Source organism: Uranotaenia lowii, chromosome 2, assembly GCF_029784155.1.
Source record: "Uranotaenia lowii strain MFRU-FL chromosome 2, ASM2978415v1, whole genome shotgun sequence".
In the NCBI taxonomy this organism is placed as follows: Eukaryota; Metazoa; Arthropoda; class Insecta; order Diptera; family Culicidae; genus Uranotaenia; species Uranotaenia lowii.
This window is the reverse complement of record NC_073692.1, coordinates 30,101,667-30,124,894: the sequence shown is the minus strand read 5'-3', so window position 1 is coordinate 30,124,894 and position 23,228 is coordinate 30,101,667. Positions and strand designations below refer to the sequence as shown.

At 34.4% G+C, this 23,228-nt stretch overlaps 1 protein-coding gene across 1 annotated transcript; it reads right to left on the bottom strand.

Moving 5' to 3' along the window:
- Positions 1-1,241: 1,241 nt before the first annotated feature.
- Positions 1,242-23,013, bottom strand: LOC129746846 (palmitoyltransferase ZDHHC3-A). Its single transcript, XM_055740744.1, has 2 exons — positions 21,932-23,013; positions 1,242-4,838 (listed from the first exon to the last, which is right to left on the bottom strand). Exons 1-2 carry the CDS (start codon positions 22,045-22,047, stop codon positions 4,145-4,147), a joined length of 810 nt encoding a protein of 269 aa, XP_055596719.1. The 5' UTR covers positions 22,048-23,013; the 3' UTR covers positions 1,242-4,144.
- Between the last annotated feature and the right edge of the window lie 215 nt (positions 23,014-23,228).

Here is a 23,228-nt window from a genome sequence, read left to right as displayed (position 1 = left end):
AATGATCAACGAAAGTTTTGCCTACTACAGACTCCACAAGCAACTGTGGTCGAGAAGACTTAGTTCTCGCACGAAGTGTAAGCTGTACAGGACGCTCATTAGACCGACTGTTCTCTGCAGGCACGAGACGTAGATATTGCTCGAGGAGGACCTGCGTATACTTGGAGTATTCTAACGGAGTGAGGAGACGAAGGGTGAACCACGAGCTCACGGGACTCTAAGGCGAACGCACTATCCAGAAGGTGGCGAAGGCTGGAGGGATGCACTGGGCAGGACATGTTGCGAGAATGCCGGATGGTGTTCGCTGCGAATCCGGTAGGCAGCAGACGAGCAGAGCAGAGGCGTTACGAGCGCGGTGGTTAAACTAAGTGGAACGGGATGCCCAAGAAACCTTGTAACTAACGGTCTTAGTTTTGTGTTGCCGCTTGAGATTCTCTCATATATTCTTCGTCGTGGTGGTATTCAGGATGTGCCCGTGTTGTCTGCGGCATAGCTGCAACTCATTCATAGCCCATGCTCTTTGGTCTGATTCGTCCCAGCAATTTCGGCAATGTTTCGATTATCGGCAGCAGCTTCCGGTTTCACCTCTGGCGAAACATATCTACAGAGACCTTCGCTCACGGGCATGGAATTAGATCTCCAACTTCCAGGAGTCGTTGTTCTCGTTAATAAGTTTCGCTATTCCGTTTATTTTTATTTTAATTACAACTTCTTATTTCCTTTCTTCTAAGCGCAGACCTGTTGCCTGTTAGAGGTGCTTCAGGATAAGAACAGTTCAGTAAATCCAAGGTTCTTAGATACACTAGGTTCTCCGACTTTCACAGTAAGTAGGCGAGGAGTGAGCGGGGCTCTCAATGAGTTTGTTTATTTTTTGCTCAGCTTGTTGGTAAACAAACTTCATGAGTTCCGTATAGTTGCATAGCCTACATAGCCAAAATGGCTGAATCGGGAATTCGTTATTCGGGAACACCTCCTGAATATATACCCACCTTGAGTAAATCTATTTCAATCAAAAACTCCAAACAATATCGTGAGATTCTGATTTCAAAACACAAATGGATCATTTATTCTTTTTTTTCTTTATTCCTTTTGTCAGACATTTTTTGACTGATTTGTGGATGGAAAAAATACGTTTTCTATAATTAAAGCCAATGTTTGCTTTGGTTCACGTTAAGATATCTCAAGAAGAATTTCTCATTATTTTCTAAGACAAGAAAGAAACAACCATCGCTCGTACAAGTTATTGCACATCTGTATGCACATGTATTCACTGTTTTCAAGAAACTGGAGCTACAATATAGAATGTAATGTTTTCTGTATGTTTGTAATGTTTGTGTTTGTGTGTGTGTGTATGTGCCGGTGTGTCGGGTTTCTACGACATGTATCTCATCAGTTCGCTCATTCCAACCTGATTACCAGGGTGGATCATCCCATCATCCATCCCATCACGAACTGCGAGTCGTACAGATTTTTTGTTATGAATACTTTCTTCCTTTCCAAATATATAAAAATGTAAAACTCTGTTCTTACCCATCTTAGATTAACCAAACTATATGTTTTAAAGTTCAATGTACCGTGTTCCTTATCGATATTCTGCTGTCCTGTTTCAATTTACTTCATTCATTTGCTCAGACTTCTTCGCCTCTTAACGACTTCAACGTTCGACAATTAGCGATTTGGTTTTTTTTTTCTTTTGTGTTTGTGTAGGTGAGTGTGGGTGATTCTATTTCGATAATTGCATTTTCAATCATTACATTTATAGTTCATATCAACCTGTGCTTTCTCTAAAGTTATCTTATATAAAGTCTTTGCCCTTTTTGTTTCAATCTCTCGAACTTTCTTTATCATTTACTTTATAACTAAGGGTTCTATTCTGGTGGCACCGGTGCCAGTTAGGGTTTATGTTGTCTTGGTTTTATGCCATCGAATCTCACGCCGTTAAAGTTGCTCCACTACTGCCTAAAATGTATGTACTGTGATAGACACGTAGCGCGAATGCAGTATGGTCTTTTTGAGCTAATATCGGAAACAGAATTCAACCCAATAGTTTTGAACATCCGTATATATTTTTTATATACAAAAGCTACATTCAGTTAGTTACTTTAAGCAAAGTTCTTTTTTGTTTTAACTATACCCTATTGCTTACATTTTAATGAATGTTTCCTCGATTGTTACATTGTTCTATTTGTTTTTGTTTCGCTTACAGTTCAATAGGAAAATCGGTAGTATCAAAAAGGTATCGGTTTTTGGAAGATGTAAGCCAAACTAAAATTCAAATTACGCGCTACAAAACGTATAAGTATCAAGCTTCTGCCCACCGCAATCGTAAATAGAAACTATAACCGTTGCTGTTATCCACACACTCGCTCGGGAATATTGAACAAAAATCATACGCAAATATGTACAACTGAAACACTTAAATATTAAACAACAAGTTATTACAAAGGGGGATGGAAAACGTTGAGTTTGTTCGTTTGTTGCTTGAAAAATCTTTGTCTGGTAAGAGTGATTAGATTGGAACTTCATGGAAAGCTCGCTTAGGATTTGATCCAATGCACATACAATATTCTCCAATTTTTTTTTTTGACTAAGTTTTGATAGTTTTTCAATTTTGAAAGCCGAAATATTTCATAGATTAAATGATGATTGTTTATTAGGTGTTCAATATTTTTTATATTGGACAATTTTATGCTGAGTGATAAATGTTGATGATAATTGATGTTTTGCTCTGGTCTATTGTTTATTGGATCTTACGAAGTATTGTACGTATCGTTTTATATTTTGTCTTGATTTGAACCGTATCTGAATAAACTTAAGATGCTATGGCGTGTTTTTGAAAAAAAAACGGTTTGAGTCAACTAACACTTTGAAGGCCAACGTTAAGCAAAATATTGGAACTCTTGAAATACAAACAGCTGTTACTTGCCAATCACTGAACCGATTTTCACAAATTTACTTGAAGTATCTAGGATTTATTAAACTTGTTTTCTATATAAATCCAAAAAAATTTGAAATAATGAGAAATTGGTTATAAATTAATAAGCCAGGTTTTTTTACTTTTTTGACACTTTTATGCCTAAATGTCAAAAAATCAATACTTGATTTCATTTGAACTGCTTCGAATCAATTCTGCTTTTTGAAATCCCATGGTTGGGTGAAAAAATAATTTAAATCCTTTCCACAAATTTCTGGCAACACCCTAGAATACAGCTGCAAAATCGGTGAAATATAGAAATTTAAAAGGAATGTTGAACCGAAAACTTATTCTTAGCTTTGTTCTGGAAAGTGTAATCTTTATGCGGTCTTCGACACACTTCTTTAAATAGAAATAATCTTTGACAAGAGATAACCTAACAACCTTTCTAGTGATGCTAGATTTTTTGTTAAATTCAATTAATTTTCATCAATATTGTTAAACCAATTTCCCATGTGCATTTATTTTAATTATATGTACTAATTTTAAACAGAAGTATCTCCCAAGCTTTTAGACGAAAACCAATTCCCTCAAAACCAATTATCGAAACATTACTACTGTGACATCAAATTTGAGACTGTTGCTTACTTGACTGTTTGGCTGTTCATTTGAAGTTTTTCATCAATTATGATTGGAAATTCTCAATCTAGATTCTGATTTATCAACTTCAAATTCCAAGTCTGCATTTTGACCCTCTCTCGAAGTGACAAACGTTCGATAACGTTATTTAACATAACTGTGTCATGACCCTAAAAAGTGAAAACAAAAAATAACAGAAAATACTTTGCAATCACAATTATTTTATTTCACTGCATTTGTGAAAATTGTCCCACAAGCTTGCTCCTGACGAAGCAACGTGGTCGATTCAAAAAAAAAATTACACACATTCGGGAAACCGTCTCGTGGGTACATGTATGTTTCGGTACTATAACGTGCAAATAAATATTTTATGTCGCGCTCGGTATGCTAAACGATGCTGAGTTCCATCCCATTTTCAAATTACTTTACACCAGTATAAGCCGGAAATCATTTATGATACAGAGAAAAAGACAGACGGGTAACGGAAAGACCGAAAAAGCGTGGATAAATAAGAGAAGTAAAGCAAGAGGGTGCTGGAATACCTAACGATAATGTAAGCTTATATGCCGCCAGAAAGCCTTTCCTACATTTTTAAACATCATGACTTAAAAGCGGAGTGTCATGATGCTTTCGATTCAAGCTGGTACAGGGAAAGACCCACATCACCGGGTGACCCCGACCGCAAACCTCAGCCAACAGGGCCATCTTTGGCCGGTGGCTTCGATAGGGTCCCTTCTGCTGGACAGCTTCGACGGCCGTTTCGTCATATAGGATGGCATGCATCTGGTCCACCATGATGGCGATTACAAACAACCCGAATAGAGCCGATTCCAACAGCAACAGCACGCTGTGCAATATGCGGCTTTGCGTCTCCGGAACCGTACTCGAGCAAGTCTCACAGGGATACACCCACGATGTGATGATCAGGAAAATCGAGTACAAAGCTAGAGCGCAAACGTACACCAAAAATTGAAGGAAATACTTCTGATTGCGCTCCCCGACGCAATTGTTTATCCACGGACAGTGGTGGTCCATTCGGCGGATGCAACGCTTACAGATTCGGCAGTGATGGGCTCTCGGTGGCCGGTAAGTTTCGCACCGGGTACAGACGGTCCACTCCTCGTGCTCACGCTGATAGTTCCGCTCCGAGTGCAGATCGGAAAAGTCGATGCGAGTCTGCGGCAGCGGAACGGTCCCCGGATCCAGTAGGACCGCCTTCAGATGAGCCATGGCCAACAGGAATACAATGGTGTTGAACGCAACCACGTGGAACGGGGCCCATAAGCTGTGTGGAGAAAGAGGGAAGAATGATGATATTTGAAAAATAACAAAGTTAAAATAACATGCATTTAAATCGAACTTAGTTAATCAGTGATAGATGTGTAACAATTTATGCGGTTAAACAATTTTTTCGGTAAAAATAACCGAACGATCAGTAAAAACTGTTAACGTTATACCGTATTTGTTTATTCCGAGTATTGCCACGGACTAGAATTGGACCTTGGAATGTGTTGACTCTTGCCCAGCCAGGTAAGCTGGTTCAAGTTGCTAGAGAAGCCAGCCGCCTCAAGCTAGATATTGGGACTGAGCGAAGTCCCCTGACCTAACAGTGGAAAATACAAGACACAGTCTGCTGAAGTCATACTGAAATGCTGAAAACCTAATCCCGCCTGGTCAGTACAAATGTTGCATCGTCTTTTTGCTGACATCTTGAATACTGCAACATTCCCGGCCGACTAGATGCAGCATATCCTCGTAAAGGTCCCGAAGAAAGGAGACCTGACAGAGTGCAGTAACTGGCGAGGCATAATGTTGATCTGTACAACCCTCAAAGTACTCTGCAAAGTGATCCTGAACAGGACACAAGGAAATCAACAAAATCAAGGAATCTCTTCTGCTGGTGTTCGTTGATTTTGAAAAAGCTTCCACCGACTGAACCACGAAAACATCTACGACAGTACGAGGCATTTTTGTGCAAGGTCTTGCACGAACGGTGTCTTGTCTGCTCCAATCTCGGTCACCGCTGGAGTGAGACATGAATGTACAGTGTTTATTTATTTGAAGTCTTTGACTGCTGTCATACAGACCGAATATTAAAATTAATAGATAAAACATAATTAAAACTAGGTAACGTCACGGATTGCACATTTGAACACAGATTTTGAAACATTAAAGTCGAACAGGTGCGATACCTCGTTGAAAACTTGACAGCATCGATTCAGCGGATGATTTTGTCCAAATACTGTTCTGCTTCTTGGCATCCAAAAGGTGGTTTGGTGACGCAGTCGGCGAGCTGGAGCGCTTAAACTTAGACTCTGAAGCAGTTGCGGGCAGTCTATATTATTTGACAGGATATCGTAGACAAACGTTCTTTGTAGGAACATTCTTCTTTGACTCAACGATGTCATCGACAGCAAGCCACACCTTTGTGTGTAAGGCGGTAGCCTTACGGAATCTTGCCAGGGCAGTCGGCGCAACGCATAGCGAAGAATTTTTTTCTGAACTTTTTCAACTCTTTCTACATGAACGGAGTGGTCTGGTAAGGCGCCCAAACTGGTGCCGCATACTCCAAGACACTGCGGACTAATGAGTAGAACACTGCTTTCAAAGCGTACGGGTCCTCAAAGCTAAAAGTGTTTCGTCGGAGAAATCCAAGCAAAGCAAAAGCTTTTGCTGTTGTAGTGGCGATATGCTGGGTAAACGAGAGCTTTTGGTCGAAGGTTACTCCCAGGTCTTTTATGCTAGTCACTCTTTCAAGTGGAGTACCGTCTAGAGCAGGGATGAGCAACGCGCGGCCCGCGGGCCGCATGCGGCCCCCGAGACATATTTGTGCGGCCCGCGGAGCTTATCTCAAATTGAATTTATTTCCACGATTTTTTTCTACGATAGATTGTTATTTATCACAAAATAGCAGTCCCTACTAACCAAAAAATTGAAATACAAATAACTTGATATGCACGCCACTTGTTGACTTTTTTGTAGGATTCAAGCTCTTTCAAAGGCACTTATACAATATTATTTGTTGAAAAAATGTAATATTTAGTTACTTAAGTTATTATTCTTCATTTTAAGCAAAGTTAAAATTGTACGATGAAGTTAAATATTTTTATTCTTGATTAATTCCGGACATACGAAAAGTTTTATAATAAAGACTGGATAAACGATTATAGATTTCTTATCGACATGACTCAGCGAAATTTGATTTCTCGCAAAAACAATACCTATAATTCTTTAATCCACCCCCAAAAGTTTATAACGAACTGCATTTTTGGTGACTATGTTTCAATACCTGATTTTGGCATACCAAATTCAAAATATTTCACAGATTTCGTCTATCACTTCTAGTTTTGATTGAGTGGGTTGATAAATAAGGTTGCCAGAATTTTTTCAGCACCTACCCGGGCCGGACAAATCCGGGCTATTTTATCTAAAAACCTGGCAAAATCCGGGCATTTGATATTAAAATATCGACCAATAATCCGGGAAATATCCGGGCAAATTTGGTCAAAATCCAGAAATTACTCGACACAAATCAAGAAAAAAAACTTGAAAACAATAGTTTTTTTTTGATCAGCCGTTTTTAAATCGTATTTAAGACTTTCAAAAAATTTCTCATAATTATTTTTATAAAACTAGCTCAAAAAATGTCATTTAGGATGCAAAAATTAAAAAAAAATTACAACACAATTTGTTTTTTTGTTTGTTTTAGCAAATAAAGTTAATAAATCAGGGTAAGATCCGGGCCTTTTTCAATGAAATCCGGGCAACCGGGCCGGGCCGGACTTTTGTCAAATTTTGTGTTGAATATTCGGGCAAACTTGGATAAAACCGAGCAATCTGGCAACCTTATGATAAATCAATAAACTTACATAAAATCCAAAAGCTGATTTTCAATCAATTAACTATCCTTCATTCAATCAAGCACTCAGATATTGCCAAGATATTCTTGTATGTACAATTAGACTAGTTCACTTTTCGGCATTTTTCGCTGATCACAACGCCACTTACAGGGTTTGATCCTAATTCATTTTCAAGAACTCTGGCCGAATTTGAGCTCATTTGAGTAAGTTTCCAGCGTGCGCTAGAAGTTTTATTGAAAAAAGTCCATTTTTCTGGAAAATTTTCGTAGATGTGTTCTAGCAAGCTGTTGTTAATATAAAATGATAATTTTATAGTGCTCGGTGATTGGTATGCCAAGCATTCGTATGGACCTGTTTTAGATAATTGACTAAATCAAACCGAAAAAATTTAAAAATTCATAAACTACCAACTTTTACAGAAAATTTACTTACAAGTTAAGAGCTTAAAATCAGTAGTAAATAGAAAAAAAATATTTTCGATATAAACTTTTCATAAAAAGATAGCCTTATTTATAACCTTTAATTTGATGTATAACACTTAATTATCGCAACAGTACAAGCAAAGATATTCAAACATTCACATCACATTCTTTGAATCATAATGTTAGCTCCATTCAAGTTTTAGCATCATGCAACCTGCAAAACGTGGCATCAAGAGGACTTGCTTACAACTTGATCAAAGCGCGCGCTTTTTTTTAACTCCTGGCCCCGTCATGGGGTACTTGATTGAATAAAATATCCTTTCTTGTGCACAAGTTGGTGTGGAGCAAACTTGAATGAAAAATATTTTATCAAATCAAATTTGTTGCATAGATAATTGAATAACTTTGCTAGCACTCTTGCGATCATTAAGTGTTATACATCAAATTAAAGGTTATAAATAAGGCTATCTTTTTATGAAAAGTTTATATCAAAAATATTTTTTTTCTATTTACTACTGATTTTAAGCTCTCAACTTGGAACTAAATTTTCTGTAAAAGTTGGTAGTTTATGAATTTTTAAATTTTTTCGGTTTGATTTAGTCAATTATCTAAAACAGGTCCATACGAATGCTTGTCATACCAATCACCGAGCACTATAAAATTACCATTTTATATTAACAACAGCTTGCTAGAACACATCTACGAAAATTTTCCAGAAAAATGGACTTTTTTCAATAAAACTTCTAGCGCACGCTGGAAACTTACTCAAATGAGCTCAAATTTGGCCAGAGTACTTGAAAATGAATGAGGATCAAACCTTGTAAGTGGCGTTGTGATCAGCGAAAGAAGCCGAAAAGTGAACTAGTCTGTACAACGCTTTCGAAAATTTAATTCCATAATATATAGAATTCCTAAAAATAAGATTACAACTTCTTCTGACATCATTAAAGAAAGTTATTGAATATTGTATATTTAAGATTTTAACTCATTCAAAAACTTTGTTGAAGACTGCGAAATGATTTGACTTTCGGGTTTAAAAATATCAAAGATTCAATTAAGTTTCATTTTCCTTTGAAATTTCATCAAAAATGCGGTTTTATGCAGGTTTGTAAAAAAATAACAAAAAGAAAACTTCCATTACTTTTTTTCTCAGAGCTAAAATTTACTTGCAGTCTTTAGGAAAGTTGATCATTAAGTCAATAAGTATTTGTATTTTACATTGCTGTCAAAAAGTACACAAATTAAATTACTTATTTTCTACCAATTTTTTTTAAGTTATCTCGAAAATTGAGCTTACAAAAAAAACTAATTGAATATTGGGATTCAGCCCCTTGAATAAAAATCAGTTCTGAGATTCCTTTCTCCTTGGAAAAATGTGAATTTTGTTGTTTTGTGTTACGTGTGATGTGTTATATATCCAGAAATTTCTTAGGGAAATCATGCCAATCATTGATTAAATTGAGTGATTTTTCTTCAAAATTAGCAATCAATATTACCCAAGTCATACGACTTTTATGATTCAGCCATAGAAAGCCTAACCAAGATGAATCTAAATTAAATTGATAAAATTTGTGAAATCTGTAGAAAAATTCCAGGATGAAAAATGTAACCTGTAACATTGAAAAATCTGATTAAAAATCTGTGAAATAAAGAATTTTTCATGATTTTGAAACCTTGCTCAACATTTCAATGCGATGATTTCATACGAAACTTCAAATTAAAAAAAATACCGTTTATAGAACAAAAAATAGAGGCTTCACGACAAAATTTAAATTATTATTGAAAAAACATTTCGAAAATATGCACCGAAAAAACAACCATGCTTTACGGAACTTTCAAATGGAAGTGATGACAAAAAATACCACCGCATCGGTTCGAACAAAAAAGGGATTTTCTTAGAAAACGGTTCAAATCTTTTTACGAACCATAGAAAGACTTTCAAAATTATTCGTTATTAATATATAAAAGGAAAGCAAATGATTTTTTTTGGTAAAAAAATAATATTCTTTTTATTTTTCAAATCAGTAAAACAATTAAATTATTGAGGAATGATCAAATTGAGTGATGAACCTATTCAACTTCGGCTAGCTTAATCCTTAATCACCTTAAATTTGAAAAAAATGTTTATGCAAGTATATGAATTCGTTTTATTTATCCTTTTCCAGTTTTGTTTTTGTCAGAAATTTGTCGTTATGAAAAATTGCGTAAAACTCTGTAAACTATTATTACCTAAATTTTATTATAATGCGGCCCGCAGAAAGAATTTCAAATTAAAAGTGGCCCGTTGCTTCAAAAGGTTGCTCACCCCTGGTCTAGAGCGTAGTTTAATACAACTGTGGTTCTGGTTTTGAAGAAGCTGATACGTTTGCATTGTTCAGCGTTAACTTCCATTACGTGTTTCTCACACCATGCGATTACTCTACTCATGTCTTCTTGAAGCGCTGCGCAATCCACACTGGAGTCGATGGTTCAATAGATTTTTAAGTCGTCTGCAAACATAAGTTTAGCCGATCGAAGGAAAGTAGCCAGGTCGATTATGAAGAGTACGAAGATTAGAGGTCCTAAGTGCAGGGCTGGTAGCGGTTTAACAATGAAATAGTAGGGACTTTAGTGACCAAAATTTGAAAAAAAGTGACCAAATAGTGACTTTGAGGACCGAAAAAAGTGACCAAATAGTGACTATGTAGAACGAAAAAATAACTTTGAAGTACAAAAAATGTGACCAGTCGCTCCGGTGCGATGGACCCTTCCGGGGGGTTTTCAAATTTCAAATTTAGATAAAATGATTAACAATACCAAAAATAAACAATTGAAAAGGAAAGGGTTTTCTTACACCATTTGTCACTCATGTTCAACACAAAAACTAAAAAAATGACTGATAAACAAAATTTTCTCAGTCATTTTTTTAGTTTTTGTCAAGAAAGTAAGAAATAAATTAGTTTCAAAAGAATTTCTTAGCAAATTTAAAATTAAAAAATATCTGAATTCTAAAATAAATGTCAAATTTTGTACAAAACTTAGCATGAATAGATGTTAGGAAAATGATAATAATTGTTAATTTTTATTCATCTAAATTTGGAATTCTTTTCCTCATTTTTAACTGGAAGTTTAGTGAGAAATTCCGCTGTAATTTTTTAATTTGAACAAAAAATATTTAATCACGATTTAAAATGCAAATTACCGATTACTGAATAAGAAATGAATTTTGAACAGAATTTTTTCAATGTTTGATGTTTTAATTTAATTTTATAAAAAGTAGAATATCTTTATAATAATTTTAAAAGTGTCAGTTATAGATAAAATTTATTTTGAAAGTTGCTACTTAGAACAATTTTTCAAACTTTTTGGATTAATTTAAAAATCATGATCGATCCAAAAATATGATTTCATATAAAAAACATTAATAAAAAGTTTTTAAAGTTTCAATCGCAGGTTTTTAAGCTTTGAATTACAAGCTCTGAGTATTTTGTCTCTTTTGATTAAAATATTGGGTCCTGAAAGAACAGAAGGTTGAAATTATGTTTTTTTTTATTTATAATTTGGAGTTAAAGGCTTATGGTTGAAGAACACGAAAATTTAGAATTTAAAAACAAGGAAACAATTGTTAAAAATATGTCTTAAAAATTTAAAAAGTTTGATTAAAAAAATCCGGCAAGTTGATTATAAAATTGAAAAAAAAAACTGTACAATAAAATTCGGTAGTTTTTTTTAAAAATTGAAAAAACAGTATGGCAGTAAAAAAGATTAGTTTTTAAAAACATTTCAGGAAGAGTTTTTTCAATGAACATGTTTCATCATAACCATTTTGGTGCTTATTTTTTCAATTATTGATTTGGTGAATAGTGACCTCAACTAGAAATTTTGTCAAATTCGGCCATTTAGTTTTGGTAATAAAGAGTTTATTACTAGTAAAATTGATAGATAACTGATTATGGAAAAATGTCATTACAAGTATTTTTGACATCACATCAGAAAGTGTAAAAAAAACTTGATTCTATTTAAAGCTCATTAATTCATATAAAACTTTTATTTCTAAATAATATGTTTTTGATTTGAGTTTTTGTAAAAAGAAAGTGCAAAAACTTCTCTAAAGATTTTAAATTATTTTCATTTCAATAAAAAACCCACCGTACGAGGAAAGGTCTCTGATATGTCTAAACTCACTCGAAAAGCGGCGCATCGAACTGCAGCAAGGTTTTAATTTCGACACATTGACCAACCGTATTGACTGTGCTTACATTCTACAACGTGTTAACATTTATGTACCAACGAGAACACTTCGACAACGTCAGTTTCTTTCAATTCCTCATAACCGTACTGCCTATGGCCAAAACCACCCTATTGACAACTGTTGTGAACTTTTTAATTTAGTGTATAATTTGTTTAATTTTAATATGTGCAAACGTCGTTTTAAAATAGGCTTAAGAAGAATTTCCTAGTTTTTAAGTCATCAGTCTGTACGGTAATTAAACCAAAGACGAAATAAATAATAATAAATATAAAAGCTGATAGAAATATTGCATACATATTTAGATTCGGGGAACCCAAATTAGTTGAAATTATCGTTTAAATTCATTGCACCTAAAAAAAATGTAATTTTTGTGGCCTTGTGTAAATTTGTACAACCCTTTTTTTAAGTATTTAGAAGAACAAAAAACACGAAATAAAATTGAGTCTGAAATTGTTTTTTAAAGAATATTTCATATCATCATAACATTTGTTATGACATAAAAGATTTTTTTTCATAAAAGAAAATGGTTCGTTTCAATCTCAATCTTAATTACAATTCTTAATAAAAACCCATTCTAACTAAAGACGAGATAGGGTTTTTGTATATCAAGTTTTGAGTTCCAATACAAAAGGTTGATTGAACTAAAAACTAGAATCTACAATCAAAGTTAGTTTCAATTCACGAAGTCAAACAATGTCGTAGATCGAAATGTCTCAAGCCAAGGGTGATTAATGCCGAAATTCCGCCGGAGGCGAAAAAAATTTCTAACTGACTGATCAAGTGATTTACCGTTACTACCGTCAATTTTAACACGCGCAATTCAAATTACTCTTTCATTGGTTTATTATCGGTGAAAAAAGTGACTTTTGGTGATAAAAGTGACCATTTTTCAGAAAATAGTGACTTTAGTGACAAATGATGAAAAAAGTGACTTTTTAGTGACTGACCCAAAAAAAGTGACCAAGTCACTAAAAAGTGACTTGCTACCAGCCCTGTAAGTGGAACTCCTCCTCGCCTTGTGGAACTCCGGACGGTATTTCGTACACAGTGGAGTGTGTGCCACGAATATTTATATAGCCTTGACGATTTAATAGATATGAAAATAACCATTTAGTTGCCCACTCTGGAAATCCAAAGCGCCTCAATTTATCTTGCACGAGAATGTGAAGAACTTTGTCGAAGGCTTTGGCAAAATCGATGTATATAGAATCCACTTGCATTTTTTTACTAATTGCGGCATGTGGGTCACTGGCATAGCACATCAAGTTGGTCAACGTTGATCTTTTCATAATAAAACCGTGCTGTACCTCGGTTAGCAACGGAGTAGCTGCCGCATAAAACCTTTCGTACATTAGGACTTCTAGCACTTTGGAAAAACAGCAGAGAATTAAAATCGGTCGGTCGTTCTCCACCTGATGTGCATTTCCAGACTTATGAATCGGTGCAATTGACGCGGTTTTCCAAAGGCTCGGAGAAGCTCCTTCTTAGATTGATCGGTTAAATAACAGACAAAGCGGCTTTGCGAGGGAAACTGCAATTCTCGAGAATAATGACGGATGAATTCCATCCGGCCCTGCACCTTTTGATGGATCGAGAGTACCCAAAACACTTGTAACTTCCTGTTCAGTTAAAAGCGGTTGCGGAAACCTAATGTCATAGTTGGGCAGAGTTCCAAAATAGGAATCGGAGCAGTCTGGAGTTGTCGAGGTATATACGCTGCTGAAGAATTCGGCAAATAAAAAAGCTGATTCTTTGATACAACTTGACGTGCGTCCTTGGAATGATACAGACGATGGAATAGTATTCGAATGGCATCGGCTGTTGATAAATTTCCAAAACGTCGATGGATTTTCTTTAACTTCTCGCTGAATGTTCGAAATATATCGTTTAAATGCAGAGTCTCGTAAAGCAGCGTACTCGATCTCCAATCTTGATAAAATAATTTTTTTCTCATCGGATTTCTCTTTGAAGTGCAGTGACCTGCACTAATAGAAATTCACTTTACTTTTAAATCTTAAAATACCGATATGAGTTGAGAAAATGGTAATTTCAAGATCATTTTACGATTGAAATTTCATATTTCAATTTTTTTTACTCAACTCAGTTGCAATCGGTGTACTAATTTGCATACTTTTAGGGAGAAACTCCACTTCATGGTTTATTTGATATAAATTATTAAGACAAACTATCATGAGGTAGAATAAGTTTATTGGTCTTAATGATTTACTGACCACCGCTTTGTAAGGCTTCGACGATATTTCGGGGGGGGGATCCAGCCAAATTCCAAAACAGTAAAACAGCTCTTTTTTTATTCTGAACATCATGTTTTCCGTTTTGTTCAAAATCGTCCACAAACTCTTTACCCTCATCCGCATTAGATTTCGTTACCCTTATCAGCACTAGGAGTGTAAATTTGACACTCCAAAAGTAAAATCTATCTAAGTCATTTGAATTATAATTAACCTTCCCATGCCGTTCGCAAAATATCTGTAAAAAAAATTTCGGGACTATTTGACCTGCAGTTTGTTATCGCTCCCCTGGCCACAAATAATAACCGATTTTGATGATATTATATTCGTTGTTTAGGTAAATTTATCTAGTTTCTCAACGTTATAAAATTAAGTCAATATATTTTAGGAAATTACCGGAAGTTCATTCCGAATGAAAAAAGTCCAAAAAAAGAGCTTGTTTTGAAATGCTTATAACTTCTGAACGATTTATTGTTTTGAACTAACTTAACGATTTTCGAAATTGTTAAGAATTTACCTTTCTACAGATGTACAAATATGTGGGGGTCCAGTGGAAGGTTTGGCCGCTATTCCAGAACTTCCGGTAGAAAAAATTCTTACTTCAAAAAAGACACCCAATTTTGGCTTTGCATCGCTGTATCTCGCTTACCAATGGACCGATTCTCAAAATTCAAATTTTAGTTTTTTTTCGTCAACTCTATTATTATTTTCATAGAACAAACTTTGTTTCTAAAAAAAATCAGTTTTTCAGTATATCTGAATGAAACTAACAACTTTTCTGACATTTTTCAACTCTCGCTTTGGTTGATGGGTTCTCGGGGTTTTGTCATGGTGATCTCTCGGAAATTTCCACTAAAACTGTCCACTTTTTATATACCAAGAGATTCATTAGAATCTGCCCTTTCGATTGGTATACTTTTTATGAAGTTTTCCAAAAATTTGTAACAACATTTTTCCAATATACTGAAACCTGTCAGATTTCAACCAGTCCAGCACACATTTTCAGACGGTTGGCGTACTATTTTAGCACCCCTTCGCGTAGTCTCAAGAGAAACGAAATCCTTTAGCTCTCCTGTCGCTCACCAAACTTACCTCCCAGCAGCAACAGGAGGAATCGTCGTGCCGCGTGGCTTGTAGATTGAATTTTGATTGATTTTGCTCATGCCGATACCTATGTTATGAATGTTTTATTGTAGGATCGTCATTGATTTGCTAATAAATATTTATCATAACCAGTTAAGTGCTTCAATCTTTCTTTCAGTTGTATCACCTATTTAACTTATTCGAATATTTTTGAAAAGTATTATTTCTTACACTAAATTCCGTCGAGCATTATATTTAAAATACAAGTGAAACTTGAAAATAAGGGAAGATGATATCTTCGATGTCCCGAGATTAAGCTCTGCCGCCAAAAATCTGAAATCTGAATCTGAAATCTGAATCTGAAATCTGAATCTAAAATCTGAATCTGAAATCTGAATCTGAATCTGAAATCTGAATCTGGAATCTGAATCTGAAATCTGAATCTGAAATCTGAATCTGGAATCTGAATCTGAAATCAGAAATCTGAATCTGAAATTTGAATCTGAAATCTGAATCTGGAATCTGAATCTGAAATCTGAATCTGAAATCTCAAGCTGAAAATTGAAATCAGAAATCCGTGAGTTCGGGCACAGTTGTACCGGATAAGTTTTTCCATGACTGTCTGCCAACTGTATCGTTGATATACGTCGCGAATGACATAAAGGTGTTAAAACGACTATAATAAAAATAGAATAAAATGTTATAAAAATAATAAATTTCACATTTGCAGAAGATTGTGCTTGAATAAAATGGATCAATGTATAATACCATCCATAAAATATAGGTAGGGTAAGTGTTCCTAATGTGGCATGTGTACCTAATATTAACATACTGTTCGATTTTGCCTGTTTTTGACGTTATTTTTCACTTATCACAATTATCAAAAAATTGATAATGTAAAGGATCATTTGAACTTTCATTTTACTAACAAATTAGCTTTCTAATTCACAAGATTTTTCGTGAAATCCGGATTGTTTCCAAGTATGTCTAAATTGAATGGAATTGTTAGCAATTTTCTTAAAAAACACCTGTTTAGAAATAGAAGATTAAAGCTGAATTTGTCAACCGATTTTTTTGAAATTTTTTGTCGGATTGTTTTTTATCATGATTTAAGTAATAAGTATGTTAGAACCATGTTTTGTTCGTGTAAAAACTGAAAAAAGCATATGTCCACAATAAGGAACACTATTTTCAATGTGTTCCTAATTATGGACATAGTCAAAGTTTTCCAAATTATATCAAAGTCATAGAATGTATTTGAAATAAATTTGATTGAAAGGATTGTGTTTTAACATAATTTTCAACGATCTGTTAAAATAAAATGTTTTGAGCTAATAAAACATGATTTTTTTTTACTTCAGTATATCTCAAAGCTTAAAATGTTGAAAAAATATTTTCGCCAGGTTGTAAGGAACGCACCTTTCGCGACAGAGAAGGAAACCATCGAGTTACAGAGAGCTTCTTAACGAGAACAGAATCGAAAGGAAAAATAAAAAAAAAATCTGAATAAAATACGTTGTATACCGTCTTTTGGGGCATTATGCAACACTTTTAAACTTCAATTGCTTCTTAAACCCTAATGTCCATTGATAATCCTACCGTTTGTACATAAAAAGTTTTAAGGTAAATGGGACATCAAATTAACGTAGTCAGAAAAATAATTGGTTTCACCAGTTATTTTCAAATTTACATAACATGCGATTTTCACCCTACTAAGAAAAAGGGGTATCTAAGTTGCAAAAACCTTTGTTCTTAATGAAAAATCAAACAAAAAAATTTGAAAAGTTTTTGACATATTTGTGATGTCGTTACGCATAAAGCACGATCTGCAGTTATTTAAGATTTTGTTAGAATTAAAGTTTATATTTTTTTCTTTTAGAAGAAAGCAGAAGGGTGCTGATGCATTTAGGGATAAATAATACTACAAAAATTTCACATCATATTCTAGCATATGGAAACAAGATTTAAACTGTAAATCATTGATTTCCATGTCGATGCATTTTAGCCCAGACTGGTAACGGAATTTTAAAAATATTTATTTTAAAAAATTAAATGATTGTTCGAAAAATATTCATACACCAACAGTGTTGATGTAGGATAATAAATTCCATATAAAGTTCATAGGTAATATCACTAAGTCAATCCATCCCATTGTGTAAAGTTTTTTACGGCATCAAAAATGTAAAAATTTCGATGTTTCGAATTTTCTATGAGATTCAAAAACTTCATAAAACTCTCTCACGATGTGAGAAACTATGGCATCATCGTTGTTTTTTATCATTAAATGATAATTTTAATCAATTATATTAAAATAAAAGTTAAATAAGTGTACCCAAATGTTGCATCTAACAATGCTGTTGCATGATGCATGATGCTCTGTTTAACTGAACTTATTTGTATCCATTACAATGAATTTTCTACTTTTTGAAATATAATAAATGTATTCATTGGAAAAGGTAAAGTTCGAATTTAAATGAGCTCAATATTCACTATTTTCTTCAAAACTAGCGTAAATAGCGTAAGCGTAAGGAATATTGTGTAGGGTTTAAATAGTTCTTATTTCCCTATTCATATTCCAAAAACGTTGTTATATTTATAAAAAGGTGAGTTTTAAGATTTTTCTTTTTAAAGTATTAAAAAACAGACCCATATGCAAAATCAGGAACAAAAAGTGTTATATTTGGGTACGCGGATACATTTTTCCTCATATGTTAACATTAGGAACACCCATATGTTAACATTAGGAACAATTAGTGCCATATTAGGAACATCGACACACTTGATAAAACATGATATTTCTCGTAAATTAAGGCTTGAAATGATTATTTCAAACCAAAACAGAGTTCAGAAAAAAAATTGGAATGTAGTTACCAAAAAATTGTATATCTAAGTATTAAAGATTCGGCGCAATAATATCAAATCTAAAAACCTCTGACAAAATATAGCGAAATTAGGCTCATTTACCCTACCTATGTAATAAAAAATATCAAAAAAGATTCAAACAATACCTACAAAAATAAAACATTTATTACGTTATCAGCATCAGCACAATTCATTACCTAAGCCATGCGGCGAGATGTCAGTTCCTCCTGCTGCTGGGTGGGGTGGTAGGTAGATTTGGTGAGCGACAAAAGAGAGCTAAAGGATTTGTTTCTCCCGCGGCTACGTGAGGGGTGCGAGATTTGTACACCAACCTGCTGAAAATGTCGGCCAAACTGATTGAAATCTGACAGCTTTCAATAAATTCGAAAAACGTTGTTACAAATTTTCGAAACACTACACAAAAAGTATGTCCATCGAAAGAGGAGACTCTAATGAATCTCTAGGTATATAAAAAGTGGCCAATTTGAGTTCAATTTTTAGAGAAATCACGCTAACAAAATCCCGTAAGCCTACCAACTCGAGGGGAAGTTTGAAAAATGGCAAAAAAGATGTGAGATTCATTACGATATACTGAAGAACTGAGATTTTTAAGGAACCAAGTATGTTCAATGAAAATAATAATAAAGTTGACGAAAAAAAACTAAAATTTGAATTTTGAGAATCGGTCCATTGGTAAGCGAGATACAGCGATGCAAAGCCAAAATTGGATGTCTTTTTTGAAGTAAGAATTTTTTCTACCGGAAGTTCTGGAATAGCGGCCAAACCTTCCACTGGACCCCCACATATTTGTACATCTGTAGAAAGGTAAATTCTTAACAATTTCGAAAATCGTTAAGTTAGTTCAAAAAATTAATTCATTCAGAAGTTATAAGCATTTCAAAAAGAGCTCTTTTTTTGGACTTTTTTCATTCGGAATGGACTACTGATAACTTCCTAGAATATATTGACTTAATTTCATAACGTTGAGAAACTAGATAAAATTACCTAAACAACGAATATAATATCATCAAAATCGGTTATTATTTGTGGCCAGGGGAACGTGCGCAAGTGCTCGGGTCAATATGACCCGAACGGCATATTATCGGTTTTTTTCATGGGGCCATTTCCGGTGGTCACCGGAAGTTATCTGGTACTACAAATTGTGTATTCTGCGGCTCTGCATAATTGTTCCAAATTTCAGATTTTTTCGATTTTTTTGTCACGAGTTATGATGAATTGAATGTACGCTTCGGGTCATATTGACCCGAGCGGCGCGGGAAGGTTAATTTCATATAAATCTTATATCAATAAAAACCTTGTAATGTCAGTAAAATATGTTTAGAACATTATATATGGCTAAAGCTATTAGTTTTCTCGTTATTCAGCATAAAAGAAAAAAATCGGAAAAAACATGCCTCAGCAAAACTGCTGTAGTCCATATATTACACGTCCAAAAAATATTTGCCTTATGCATATGAAAGCTGAAGTTAATGTCTACATCATGAAGCCAAGAAATATTGTTTTAAACTTTTTTGGGTGAAAGGGTCACAAAAAGTTCAAAAAAGTGGTCTGTAAAACCTACTTTTCATTCGATTGCTAGTAAAAACTGCTTTAGCGATTGTAGAGTTTTTGAAAAAATATGACTACAAAATTTATTCTAATTCTAACATTTTGTAGTCTTTAGATTTTTGATGCAACAAAAATTGAATTTACTGGAATTTTTCAAAGATGACTACTACTTGCGCGTTTTTTTTTAATTGAAATTTCATCTGATTTTGTGGTCCACCGTCAGGTTGTACCCGGATTTTCAGTGCTTTTACTTTGTTTGGACCAACAAAAAGTATATTCATTGGAAAGCAAATTTAATCTACATTCTAGTGAGGGGCAACAATTCACGCTGTGAGATTTCACAAAAATATGAAAATTATAAACGTAAAATCATTCCTGAATGTCTAGAACCACAAGCAGCGCGTCCAGCAGAACGTGTTTGTTCGCTCTCCGAGTAAGTACGGTGGGTAGTGATTTGGGCAGAGAGCCAAGATGAGATACGAAATAATGATGCGTGTCGGAATCTCTATTGTCGGAAAGGCGGAATCTCTATTGAGTATATTTTAATGAGATACATTCAGATTTTGGTTCAAAGCTTTGCTTTTTTAAGGATCTACAATATAAATAACGTTAAACTACAAATCAATAAAATATATTTCCAGCTGAATTTTCCTGAACTTGAAAGTTAAGTACAAGTTATTTTATTCAACAATAAATTATCATTAATAACTTAATTCATCATTAAAATCCTGTGAAAAGTTAATAAAAAATAGATATTTAAAACAACGCAATTTTTAAAAAGAAGTACAGATCTTATTTTATAATAGTGGTTTTTACCTATTTTGTTTTGTTTTGGGAAATTTCAATTCCGATTTTGAATTCTGCATATTGAACCTGAATAGAAATTATTGAATTCCAAACAAATATTCCCAATAATTTAACGGAACAGAAAGAATATTTAATCAGAAATCTCTTTTTTTAATTTTAAATCTTTAATTTTCTATATACATTTTTTCTTCAATTATTCGTAATTCAACTAGTAAATCTGGATGAAAATTCCGAATGATGAAACTCTGATATTTCAGTTCTGGTTCAATCTAAGTTTAGTTTTAAATGCAAAAGACTCGTGAATTTAAAAATCTGAAAAAAGCTGCCGAAATTGTGCATATCCAAACTCTAGTAATGTATCTGTCACCGAAATGAAATGCACGGATTCTAAATGATCATAGCTTTATATGTAACTCGTTTTAAGAATGATAGCACATTGTGCTAGTGGTACCAAGTAATGGCAAAATTTGACATCATCGATAATCGAGTAAAAAACGTTAGCAAAACGAGGTAAAATAAGGGTTTCAGTGCACGCTAAAAATGGCATTGCTTTGCATGAAACTTTTGGCAATAAGAGCAAATTTGGCTCTCAATGATAGCAAATTTGGTCTATTTTTGCAATTAAAAAGTCTGTTGACGATTTAAACTATCTTTACAGAGTTTGATCTCAGGATTTCGGATTTTGGTTTTCCCTTCCTAAGTTTTATACCTATTAACTTGCATATAAAAATAGCTTCAATAGGTTCAATTTCAAAAGTAATTAAACACCTAGCATGTTCGTGAAACATTCTGAATATCTAATTTTAGTGGGAAAATTGGACAATCTTAGAAGAATTCTAGTGACGAAATTCAACTAAAATCTATGTCAGTCGGCTCTGTTGCGAATTTGGTGTTATCACCTTAATTAGATACCTATCAACTTAAAAAATAACAGACTACATATGTAGGTATGTTGTAAACAAGAATTCTTTAGTTCTGCGATTCAGAAAATCTGACAAGAAAGTCTTGTACAGAATCATCAGTGGTTAATGTTTGTTTGCTCTTGTCAATAAAAATACTAAAATCAAAATTCAAATATCGTTCTAAAATCCGTGTTCTGAATCAGAACACAAATTATATAAATATTTGATAAAAAAAAAAGCTCGATTACAAGACCACGGAGCAAGATAATCTTCGTATCGCTTCAATTTCGTGAAACATAAAAATAAAAACATCGATATGATAAGAGATAATTCTTTTCTGCTGATAACCAACCATTTTAAAACCAAACAATCTACGCGAAGACGGACGCTCACCTGTTTTGCATGGTTTGCAGAATGATCCACCGGGTTACAACGTAGTCGGCATAAATCACGGCCAAATAGGTCACCAGGACGCAAACAATTCCGCAGGGGTCCTTCACGAAACCCATTGCGATGGTTATCGGATTATTTTTGTTAATGTACGTGAGAAAGTGTGTTCTTAATTTTCTTAGCTAAAAGCGATTAGCTGTGAAGATTTGTTTTCCGGACCTTTTTTAATCTCGTTCTCTTGTGAAAACAACGGAACACATTAAATATCAAACCTACGAGTCGGGTTATTGATTGTTTGATTTAGCAGCAGCTTAGCTCCACCGCAATCAAGAAAGCTGCCTCCGTCGTCTATATGGACACGGCTGTTGCTGATGCTTTAGGTGCAATCACAAAAATAATGCTGGTGACGATTTCTATTTGCTTCTCCAGTCAGCAGGTCATTATTCTCGGTTCAATTGATACAATCGACGATAGCCACGACGGATCGATGCAGCAAGCAGCAGCAATAATCGGGTTCGGGCATTTTATGAACAACTTTTGCCAACCTTCTCCCAACACAGACGATATGGGGGAACAGGCAGTGAGTGCACTTGAACGGCTGCTGGATGGTTTTTTGTTCTCGCACTTTATCAAATCAATATTTTAAACTTTTTTTGAATGCGTCCACTGTTTTAGCATAATTTTATTGCTACCCCGAAAAGTGTCGCAAATTCGACGAACTTTTTTATGTCCCGAAATTTAGCACTTTGCCTGCGATGATACACTAACACAAAAGATTCCGATTGACGACTGGTGCTGCTGCAAGTACATTCATTTTTGTAATAATGGAAAACCGCACCACAAATACTAGTGCGCAAGCTCGTTTTCTCGACTTAAAGCGGAGCGGCTCCGATGGAAATGTTGATGATTCTTTTTCCTACCGTCCTCGTCGGTGGTTTTTAGCTTTTCGTCGGCAAAAACACATCGCAGACCAGACGTGACTTCAGTGTCGAGAATACCACGGTTTTCCACTATAAACCAGCAATAAAACCACTAATAACGGGTTGGAAAATCAGCTGCGAGAGGATGTGGGGGTGGGTGGTTCATGTTTGACAACAGCTGTACTAAAATGTACTAAAACACGATAACGAATTTCAACTCAAAATAAAGTTTAGCGAGAGATCAGAACCAAGGTCTTTTAAATACTAGGTTATCCGACTTTTGCAGTAAGTAGGCGAGGAGAGCGCGGGATATTGGTGGTGGTGCTGGTTATCTTTGTTTACAAACATAAGAAAAAAGTTGTTTGGTGAGGCAAGATGAT